This window comes from Habropoda laboriosa, unplaced genomic scaffold, assembly GCF_001263275.1.
Source record: "Habropoda laboriosa isolate 0110345459 unplaced genomic scaffold, ASM126327v1 scaffold797, whole genome shotgun sequence".
Lineage (NCBI taxonomy): Eukaryota > Metazoa > Arthropoda > Insecta > Hymenoptera > Apidae > Habropoda > Habropoda laboriosa.
This window is the reverse complement of record NW_017100886.1, coordinates 380663-392696: the sequence shown is the minus strand read 5'-3', so window position 1 is coordinate 392696 and position 12034 is coordinate 380663. Positions and strand designations below refer to the sequence as shown.

The window sequence follows — 12034 nt, the reverse complement described above, 5'->3', positions numbered from 1 at the left end:
CGCGCACATCCACTATGGTAGTAGCCGTTCTAACTTTCATTTTAATGAAGCACTGTAGGCTTGCACTAAATTATACAGTATACAGTATACAATTACACAGATAAAGATGCACTTATTATTCTCACGACATACTTGCTTTAATATGCAAATTGAATTGAAAAAACCGATCAAAGTGGTTTTAATTTGGAATTACATTCAGGGCGCACTTTGGCTGAAGAATGTATAAAAATCGTAGAAGGAGGGGTTCAATCAGTGTCACCCACCACTCATAGTTATACCATCCAGCCAACCATTTCAGCTGATGGACAATTACTGTCACCATTATTTATTGTACTCAAAGAGAGTACAGGACATTTCGGGCCGATTGTGGAACAACATTTATTTCGCCCTGACAATGTATATATTGCAGCTTCAAAGTCAGGAAAATTAACTACGGACCATTTCAAGACCTGGTTAAGAGAGATTTACTTCGCAAATACTGGGCCCACAACAGTTCTAATTCTTGATTCCTGGAATGGTCACTGAAAGAAGACACTGAACGAAGTTACTCCCGAGGGTAAAAATGTAAAACTTTTTATAATACCAAAAGGTGGAACAAAGTATGTTCAACCACTGGATGTTTACGGTTTCCGCACTTGGAAAAATTTCGTCCGCCGATTTTCCGATATAGTTCTCATTTTAAATCACGACATTAATCTCCACGCTAGGATTAATATAATCAAACTTCAATCTCTGGTCCACAATCAATTTTCATCGCCAAGGTTCCAAAATTTTATTAAATACTCCTGGTATAAATCCGGATATATAGATGAAAAACCAAATGCATTCCAGAATCCTGTTGAATACTGCTATTCTGTTGAAAATGAACCAAGATGCCATATTTGCGGTGACGTGGCAATAATTAAATGCGCATGGTGTAAGAAATCTTTATGTCTCAAACATTTTTTCGACGAGTACCACTATAGTCGAAACTACATAGAATAATTGCTATACACACTGTATGTACTTATAATTTATAAATTGCTTCACCTTTGCCACGATGTCATAGGTGAATAATAAAAACAATTAATCCTTTCATTGCTGTTAAGAAACTTGTTACTGTCATTGTTATTTGTTACTTGTTACTGTATAATTTAGTGCAAGCCTACAGTGCTTCATTAAAATCAAAGTTAGAACGGCTACTACCATAGTGGATGTGTGCGCAATATGTAAATCATCAAAATCTGCAAAACTGTAAGAGGCAATTTTAAAATGTTATATACTAATGGATTTGGAATAAAATGCTCGTCATTTTTTGTCATTATGAAAATTTCAATAAAATGAAAAATTAAGTTAATAAATTTTTTTTTGTTATAAACAAACTGTATTTTGTTAAATTTTTTAACACCATGTTATTGTACGTCAGAAACCATTAACCTCGCCCATTAACAATTTTTTCGTATGTCTTTCCGTTTTCGAGATAGCCGTTTCGAGCCAAAACTTCAAGGGGTGGTTTCACCCCTTAAACTCGAGTTACCGCAGCTAAAAAAAAATACGTGTCGATTATTTTTGGCTGCTTTATAAGTGTAAAAACTTTCATCAAAATCGTAGTCGGACCGTTCGCGAACATTCCTTGTGAGTGCTTGGAAAGCGTTAACCAATGTTTCTTTGCGTACCTGGTCCTTTTCCGTTGCTTTGCATATTATTGTGATGTCGTGTTTATTGCCCTTTTTTACGAAAACTGCGTCCCCGGCCTGTAGTTTGCGTAATTTCGGTAGTTGGTTTCGGTCAGCGAGTTGTTAGCTCCCGTTGTCCGCCGGTTGACCGTCGGCTGTCACAAAGTAGAGAGAATTGTCTTTCCTCATACAGAGTTTATCCCGCTGATTTAACACTATCGACCCAGCGGATCTGGTTTCGCGTCGCTCTCGATGCTCGTTCTCCTCCGCTCGCCTGTCTAGAACCTCGTTGTCTGGTTCGCTTCCGATTCGAAAGGGTTATCCGCTGCTGCGTATCCCCGATCGAATAAGGTTCTCCTGGCCGTCCTATTCTCAAGATTAGGGTGCTGGTTGGGAGCCGTCAATGGTGACGATCTAGCGGGGGTTTCCAAATCTGCGTCGGATTGTGGAGGGGTGTAAGAGCTCGTAGCTGATTTGATTCGCGAATTTGTTTGATCGAGACGGTATGCCAGTGGCATGTCATCGTGATCGGGTGTCATAGTTCCTTGCGACAGGGGACTCGAGTCGCGTGATGGGTTCCGGTGCACCGGTGCCTCGACCACGTGCCGTTTAAAGGGACGCTGACGAAGTTCCCTTTCGCTAAAAGGGATGGGCCCTCCGGGGTCCTGATTGACCTGGCTTCGGGTTCTGGGGCTTGACCGTGAAACAATTGGCTCCGACTCTTCTCTCATTCACGCGGTTTGTGGCGGTGGAGTTTTCCATTTTTCTGGATTTCTATTGGCAGATATAGCTTCCTCGTCTTCGGATTCCGTGGTTATGTCGTCCCATTCCCCCGATCGAATTGGGAATGAGGTTTCGTGCACGTGCTCCACGGGGTTCCTGGATAATGCGTCGGCGTTCGCGTTGACTTTTCCCGCTTTTTACAGAATGTCGTATTCGTACTCCGCGAGCTTCAATCTCCATCTCATTAATCGAGAGGTTGGGTCTTCGACAGAATGTAGCCAAGTGAGAGGTTTGTGATCGGTCACGAGCGTAAATTTTTTGCCGTAGAGGTATGGACGGAAATGTTGAACGCAATAGACTGTAGCTAACAATTCTCTTTGGCTGGTGGGGTAATTTGATTCCGCACTATTGAGGACTCGCGACGCATACGCTATAGGCTCATCTTTGCCAACAGAACCTTGACTCAGTATGCCGCCTATCGCAAAATCCAACGCGTCCGTTGTGAGTAGAAAAGGTTTGCTGAATTCGGGGTATTGCAATACCGGTTCTTTGCACAGTTCGTCGCGTAGGATTCCGAACGCTTCCTGTTATCTTTCGATACATCGGAATGGCTCGTCCTTCTTCAACAGACTAGTTCAGGGTTTGGTGATTCTCGAGAAGTTTGATATGAATCTGCGGTAATACCCCGCTAACCCCAGAAATTGCTTAACATTTTTCTCGGTTTTGGGGACAGGAAAATTTTTGACGGCCGATACTTTTCCCGGATCGGGTAGGACCCCATGCGCGCCTATTATGTGGCCTAGGTAACAGATTTCGTTTCGCAAAAATTGACACTTTTCCGGCTGCAGTTGTAAATTAGCACGTCTAAGTCTGTCCACCAATTTCCTAAATTTGATCTCATGTTCGCGTAGAGAGGAGGAATATATTACAATGTCGTCCAAATAGACGAACATTTCGTTACTCTGCAGGCCGGTCAGAACCCTGTCCATCAGCCTTTGAAACGTTGCCGGGGCGTTTTTCAGGCCAAACGTTCGAACTCGGAATGACCATGGGGGGTCGTAAAAGCAGTTTTGCAGCTGTCTTCGGGTTTCATGCGGATCTGGTGGAACCCTGACGCTAGATCGAATATCGAGAAATACTTCGCGCCCCCCAACTGATTGAAAATTTCCACGATGTTTGGTAATGGATACGTGTCGCTAACTATTTTCTCGTTCAGCGCGCGAAAATCCAACACCATTCTCCAGCGTTTATTTCCCTGGCTCTCCGGTTTTTTGGGAACGACCCAAACAGGTGTATTGTAAGGAGATTCTGATGGTTTTATTATGCCGTTGTCTAATAGTTCTGTTACTTGTTTTTTGATTTCGTCTTTGTGTATTAGGGGAAAGCGATATTGTCTTCGATTTATCGGTCGATCGTCGGTCGTTGGTATGTGGTGTTCTGTTACAGTGGTGCAGCCTAGGGATTCATCTGGGAGGTGGAAGCAATCGGAATACTCTTCGATTAGCTGTTGCACACTCGTGCGTTCTTCCGGGTTTAAGTGGTCTAGATTTAGAAGATTTTGGATTTTGGCGGCGTGTTCGATGCGTGCGTTTTTGATATTGAAGCCGGTTGATTTCTGATATGGGATTTTGGATATGGTTACACGCGGTCCCCCTTTCTGGAGGAAATGGTTTGAGGAGATAGAAGGCATTGCTTGGTTTGATCGATTTTGGGGCTCCGAGTGGCTCTGTCGACTCGACTTCGTAGAAGAATTAGAAGGATTTTGTGAGTCGATTTAAAGAGTTTGAAAGATCGTCCCGGTTATCCGAGGAGCTAGATTGTTTGGATTTTGATTGGACGGGCTTGCCTACAGGAGCGGTGGTACTTACGCTAGAGAGTTCTTGAATTTTTATTTTCGGAATTACCAGCTCTACATCCCGATCGTTTGTAGTGATAACGTCGAGATGAGCCTTTCCGTTGGTTATTCTTACTAGGGCGTCGCCGAGATACAGGCCATTGATTCCGCGAAATTTTAATCTGGGCGCGTACCCCTCTCCGATTTCCGGATTCATCGCTATAACATATGCCCGGGAGCGCGATCTAGCAGGAACAATTATTCGTTCCTTATTCTGGAACGGGATAGATCGACCATTACTTTTTAACAGTTCGTTTTCATAATCGATCTGCGCCTTATGGCGTTTAAGGAAGTAGGATCCCAACGATTCCTTCCTGAGCTATCGGGAAGCTATCATCCACTAGGTGGAAGGGGGCGGGTAATCCCAATATTTCCAGCATTACCTGACCCCGAGTAAGAACGTGTTGCGCGATGATCCCGGTCAGTCAAAGAATTTCGTTTTAATTAATTTTCGTCGACGGGTGCAAGGAGCGGACTTTAAGTAAGTTTGGACCGGATCCACTGTCCACCATAAAATCGGATGGGGAAATTACACCGGTGCTGTCAACGCGGATGATGGGTACGTAACCGGTCTGTGTCAGGTTTATTCTTGCGTCACTGATTCAACGCTTTCCGCCGCCATCGGGTGCGCGTGGCGCTCGTCCCCACGGCATTTCGCGAGTTTCCCGTCCTGCTTTGCCCGTTCCGCGAGTCGAAGCCGCTACCTGACCTGTTATTGTTGTAGGCCCGTTTCCTGCACTCTTCGATTTCGTGCCTGAGGTTTTTACAATATCGGCAGAATTTTGGGTTTTTGGGACCACTATCGCGGTTAACAGTCCGACTCTGAATTTGGTTCTGGGCTTGCAAAACTGCGCTTACGATTTGCCGTATATCGGGTTGAATACTGGACGACGTGGATGTGGGTTTATTTTCGTGATTTCTCGAAAAACTGGGATTGTACGTCCAACAGTGCGTCGCGTCGTGTCCCGGTTTCTTGCACAATTGACAGGTAATTGTTTCCGACTGAACCTTGTGCACCGTTTCGTTCGCAACCCGTCTATCCGGGTTTCCCTCCCGACGAACTGCGCATTTGGTAAATCGCGTCATTTTCTTTTTGTATCACGATGGCTTTTGTTATCAATGCGTTCAAAGAATTATGATGCATCGACGGTATACGCACAGCTATCTCGGATTTCAGACCTCGTAAAAAACATCTTTTTAAATTTTCGTCTGTACTATTGACAAAGGTAGGAGAGATCGAGTCGTATTCTCGTTTGAACGCGTCTAAAATACGTTTCCCTAATTCGCGAACTCTGTTGGCAAAGGTAATTACCTCCTCGTCTGATTTTTGGAAAACATTCGCGAGTTTCCCTAGTGCCTCATATACGGTCTCGTGCGGCGCGTGCCGATAATTGATCGCCGCGCATCGCCCTTCAGTTCGTTCCGCAACGATTTGACGAAGTTTTCTTCGTAGTGATGGGGAATCATGTTTAGGGCTTCCTCGCAGCCTTCGGCGAAGCATACGAAGCATACGAACATACGAAGCATACGAAGTCCAAGTTCTGGCCGTCGTATTCCCGGATTGCGTCCAGGGCGTCCTTGTATAACGTAACATATTGTTTGCTCCACGATTCTGCACGGGCGGCGTAGGATGGTCGTCTTCGTCCACGACTGGAGGGGATTGTTGTTGAGGTCGAGCCCGCTGTTGTTCGAGGAAGAGCTCCTGCTGTAGTGCCAATTCTTCCTGTTGCGCTGCGAGTTGTTGTTGCTGAACTTGCAGTTGAGCCATTTGATTCGCCAGTGATGATCGCATCTCGTCCAGTTACCTCCTTTGCGCCTCCAAGGATGTCTCCACTGGGCAAGCTGCTTGCTCTCGTCCCGGAGTGCGCGATAGAGGCATTTTCTTTAATTTGTTGCACAGATAACACTCGTACACTTCACTTTGTCCACCAGTCTCAGTTAAGCGTAGTCACTATCGATCAATAATCCCACCGCTGTCACCAGTAATGTTACGTACCTTTCGTACCTCACGGCCCCCGGTTTCGGTCAGTCCATTCAAGGAGTTTACTTGGGATAGGGGCGGCGACAGTGACTACCGCAGGATTTATTTCACACTAGTTTATTCATTGTTGGTTTGTGTACAGAGGCGTTCCTTAATGCAAGGGTATACAACTGAGCGTCCGCGCTGGAAGCGCGTTGGGTTTTTAAGCTGCTTCCCTTTTCTGTCCTCGGGGTGGTGGAAATGGGTTAGAGGAGGAAAGATTGAGACAAGAGTAGATAGTTTGTGAATTTTCCGGACAGTACAGCGATCCTACCCAAGTTTAAACAATTGCCCCTTTTTTGGGGCATCGAAGCGTCGGGCATCCTCGAGCGTCGGGCCCTCGGTTCCTCGCATAGTCTCGAGTGACGCGCCCGGTTCTTGTCTGATTTATTGCACTACCCTTGAGTGGCTTTTCGCTGTAACTGCCCGAAGGAATTTTGGTGAATGCAGAGTGTGTGACCGTTGTAGGATTTCTATGGTTTCCCCGAAGACAAGAGAGGTTCGCTAAACTTGGAGGTTACGGACGCAACACTATTTACGATTCTGTAGGTAACGTCAATCGTTTTTTATTGAACACAAATTTAAAATTCTGTCAGTTCGTTTGACAGTTCAAGCTCATCTAATTGTGTGAAAGTGTGTAGAAGATCTGTATTTTTACACCCTTCGTCTTCATCTCCATTCATGTCTTCACTATCACTATCGTGTACATGAGAAATAGCATAGCTGCTCACGTTTATTTCAGGAGCAGCTAACAAATAATTTATCTCTTGTGAAATGGATAAAATTTCTTTTTTCTTAGGCGTGAATTAATATTTAAAGTTGATATTATAATATCTGATGTATACATTAATCTATAAAATACATCTGCCAAAGTTATTTTATGACTTATTTTTCTATTATAATATTGTCTGTAATTTTTAAAATGTTTATTACGAGCTTTACTAACTTCTTCGCCAAGCGTTCCTACGGGTAGGATACACGTACTTATAATATCTGCACCATGAATAAGAATTTTGTGTAGTGTTGCAGGTATAGGAAACCATAAATAGTTTGCAACATACAGGGTGTTTCGTAAAGAGTGTAACACCCGGAAATGGGGGGTTGCTGGGGTGACGCTGAACAACTTTTTCCTTTACCAAAATGTTTGTTGAAGCTCCGTTTTTGAATTATTAACGAAAGACACTGGCCAATCAGAGCGCGCGTAGAGCCCGCGCTCAACAATGGGAGCGCTGACTCTCATCCGCGCGCGATCGTGAACAAACGCACTGGCACAGCGTGGGTATCGAGGGAAGCGTGCGGCAAATGTTACATCGTCTTAAATTAAGAATAATCTGGAATTATTCGTTATTCATGAATAACAAATAAACTAATAAGTCGTTCAACACGTTGAATGCCGGAAAGAAATTTTTATTTTAATACAACACATTGCAATATGCATAAATAATATGTCAATAGTTAGAAATAAAATATGCTGTGTGATGCATTACGTGAAAATTTTACAAATACTACCATTTATTCAAATTAAATGCTTTTACTAATTTTGAGACCACCGGTCACCGATCACCCCCACGGCATTCAACGTGTTAATAACTGTTTTCGATACTTTTATTCATTATCCGAAAGGAATAAAGGGTTTTATTACTTATGAAAAACTTACCCATTTGTCCACGAATTAACCTGCTTCGACGGAAGTGGGTCATTGTGCCGATCCTGACCTTTCAAGGCAACCCTCAACGGCTGATTTTACTCACTTCACTGCACAGCCACTTTTACTGTTTTCGACGATATTATACAACATAAATCGTTGCTACATCGTAATCGCAAAATAGCCAAACTTTCCCGTTTACAATACGGTATGGATAATAGTGTAATTTATGACACTGAGGTGGGTGAGGAAACGCCGTTACACTGTTTTCACCTCAATTTACATATATATAAATGTGATGGTAGGTGTACAATTCGCCCGGAAAATACAATCGTTTTATGCGTTAACTAGCTCGGCGGATACGTCTCGACGGTTGGTAGAAGAAAAACTGAACTGAGATGTAGGTGTACTGCCAACAAGCCCTTTATTATTCATGAATAACGAATAATTCCAGACTATTCTTAATTTAAAACGATGTAACATTTGCCGCACGCTTCCCTCGATACCCACGCTGTGCCAGTGCGTTTGTTCACGATCGCGCGCGGATGAGAGTCAGTGCACCCATTGTTGAGCGCGGGCTCTACGCGCGCTCTTATTGGCCAGTGTCTTTCATTAATAATTCAAAAACAAAGCTTCAACCAATATTTTGGTAAAGGAAAAAGTTGTTCAGAGTCACCCCAGCAACCCCCCATTTCCGGGTGTTCGAGGAGTTACGGGACACCCTGTATATACAAATAGGGAGCCTTTATGAAGACTAGCGGGAACTTGCAGTTAGTCCGTCCCTCTGGTGGTAGAGCGTAGGAGGATCGCTACAGAAGATAAATTGTAGTAACTTTTTATATTGACTACACAATATACATTTTGCATTATTAGATTGCTATAATTATACAGTATATTCGATGATTTAGGAATTATTTACGTAAAAGTACAAAATTAATGGAAAATCAAGAGTATGGCATATAATTTCTATCGTAACTTATGCAAAAGCTATTAGTAATTATTTATTTAAAAAGAGACTGTTCTACTAAACTATGCATAAAAGTTGTCAGTCTGGTAGACGCTCGTCGCTGTGACTCGATATTAGTCGTATCGACATACAGGAATGTCTCTCCAATAGGCCACTAGTTTGGATTCTACAATTGACCACATATGTAGATGGTCCTACGCCTAGGTCTGCGTCCTTGCTGCACCTATGTCATCTCACTCGCAGTCAGTCAATCGTGTAACACTACACCACTCGGTTCCTTTTACGAGATTTCACGGCTGAACAGTTCATAATAGAATAATATAACTTTTTTAATTTTACTTTTTTTTATCTGAAATTTGTTTTAATATATTGGTGAGATTTTTCTGATGAAAATGAGATCAAACATGATATAATTTGAACAACATTTACTTATTAATACTTATTGAGTGATTAATTTAATTTCATAATATATTGGTTTGGATGAATTGCTAAAAAATACATTAAATATCTGTACGCCCGATTCTATAATTGACCACCAAACGGTGTCTCGATTCTATAATTGACCACCAAACGGTGGCTTGATTCTATAATTGGCCACCAAACGGTGTCTCGATTCTAGAATTGACGGTGTCTCTCTCTCCACATTCGATGAATAATATGTACAGATATTTAATGTATTTTTTTAGCAATTCATCCAAAGCGATATATTATAAAATTAACCTCTTCAGGGACGATTTTTTTAAAGTTAGAAAATATTGATCTAATTTTTTAAATACATAGTTACATTTATATTCATATTAAATCGATAGCAATTAAACTACTTTCCTTAAGAGATATTTGGAGATTTTGGGAAATTGTTTTTCATATTTTCTCTATAGCAAATATTGGAATTTTCAGAAAATTTAAATGTACACATATATGTCGGTGTCCCTGAAGAGGTTAAATTAATCACTCAATAAATATTAACACGTTGACTGCCATGTTGGTCACCTGCGACTGGAGATTGTTTCCTCGATGGGGCCATAGTGGTCATCAGTGACCGGAGTGCCTCAAATGTTTAGAATAATTAAAATAAAAAAAATATCGTCAACTAAAAATTTTGAACGTCATAGCTAACTAGACATTATTTTAAATTTAAAAAAAAATAGTTATAAAGCATAATAAGCATAATACTATAATCTTATGCTTAAAATAATGAATATTTTCTTGTGGCCGCCTGAAAGCAACCTGTAAATCTGACGTGACAATGAACGTGTTAATAAGTAAATGTTGTTCAAATTATATCGTGTTTGATGTCATTTTCATCAGAAAAATCTCATCAATATGTTAAGAAAAATTTCGGGATAGCGAAATTAAAAAAGTTGGTGTTTAAATCGCTTGGTTGCCTCGACTCACGATCCTTCTCTTTTATTCGCTGTCCTTGTCTTCGTTCGGCAAACTACAAGGGCGAGCGTAAGGCTCGAAAACAGTGTCCCTGATTCCTAAATTGTCCTGTTTAAGTTCCGTGTTGGTGGTCAATAAGAGAGACATTACTGTACTTCTATACATGTATTTAAGTAACTCTTTAATTAGCACGTTCTCATTTTTCATTTCGTAAAGTCATAAAATTTAACTTTTCTAAGCTTCAAATGCATTCTTGATTCCCTATTAAATCGTTCCAGAAGGCTGTTCACATCATGTAAGCTTTTCTGACCATAGTAAGCTATTTGCCCTTCCGGAAGGAGTTTTGATTCATGCTGTAATAATAGGCAACTGTCGATTAAATGCATCTTTGATTCTTCCTAGAAAAAAAAAAGGAGATTCGTGATACTTATTAAACATATACGGAAATGTTGTATGTATGCGTTTAATATTTCTTTTCACCAATAATGTCACCACAATATCCATTTCTGCGTATCTTTTACTCAATTCTGCGAGTGCTGCATATAATTCAAAGAGAATCATACCTCGAATTCGGTTTTCGGCTGAAATAAAATGTGCATATCTATAGAGAATGTACGAATCTGATTTACAACGAGAGAGCAAACATGAGTACTTTAAAATCTTTAATGTTCTTATGTAAAGGAGAAATACATGTCACAAGAAAAATTCGGATGGTTTTATCGCGCATACTTCATTTGAATGTAAAACACTAACTTGATAATTATATGTAACTTATTTAATTATATCATAAAGAATGAGAAAGTAGCAGATGTCAAAATCTATTCGACGTATTTTGTTCTGTGTATTTCGAAATTTGTATCCTATCTAAGTTTTCTCAATGTGTCTTGTACACTCCTTTTTCACGATAACGACATTGTTGCCATATGGTTTTAACCATAGTAAAAATTATTTTCTTTTTGGAAACTGTTTCGTTCATACAGGAAACACAACGATTTTAGATTCGGAAATGACCGTTGAGAGTTAGGTGTGAACTTCACAGTAATATGTTCATAGCTGGAATATTTCTACCAATTTTAACAACATATTTTAAAAGCACCATTTAAAAAAATTTATAAGTATCTTTAAATGTTTTACTGCGAATAACTTCCGGTTAAACGGTTGTTAGTCAAATATTGGATAATTATAGTTAGTTCGAATTATTGGTACAAGAAAGATATACTCCATTACAAATTACCTGGAACAAGATGCTTGAGTAAAGGAACAAGTTTTCTGCATATTTCTACTTTCTCTATAAGGAGATTTTTTTTTACTCCTGGCAGTCCTCCATCTTGTTGGCCAATTAATTGACATACAGCAATGATTACGTCAATATTATAAAAATGAAAAGGGTGGAGAGTATCTACGTAACTATGAAGAAATTCTTTACTCGCCATTAGATCGTTTTTCTTCATACTTAAAAGATGTATGCCTATCTTTTCTAGCATTTTTTCAACTTCTTCGTAAGAAACAGTTGATTTACAAGTTCTGCATTTATAATCTCTTTGTTCTTGATCGAGGAACGTTTCCGGTAGCATAAAATCCAAACAATGTCTGCAAGTAAACAAATAAATTCTTATATGCACCAAAATAGAACTATAAATACATATACAGCATTAAAAATAATCTATCTTTTCATCTTTATGAATACGAAGGGAAAGAAAGACAATTTAAATATTTGAATTGTAATATATAGAAGCAAATTGGAAAA

General features: G+C 40.5%; 1 protein-coding gene across 1 annotated transcript in view; it reads right to left on the bottom strand.

Annotated features, from left to right (window-relative positions):
* Window positions 1-10338: 10338 nt before the first annotated feature.
* Window positions 10339-12034, bottom strand: part of LOC108577484 (protein msta-like) — a 32104-nt gene continuing 30408 nt past the window's right edge. Inside the window, exons 6-8 of the mRNA XM_017940642.1 lie at window positions 11522-11877; window positions 10768-10868; window positions 10339-10685 (exon numbers count right to left, since the gene is read on the bottom strand). Of these exons, the coding sequence (XP_017796131.1) occupies window positions 10491-10685; window positions 10768-10868; window positions 11522-11877 (652 nt within the window). The 3' untranslated portion in view covers window positions 10339-10490. The remainder of the gene's footprint in view (window positions 10686-10767; window positions 10869-11521; window positions 11878-12034) is intronic.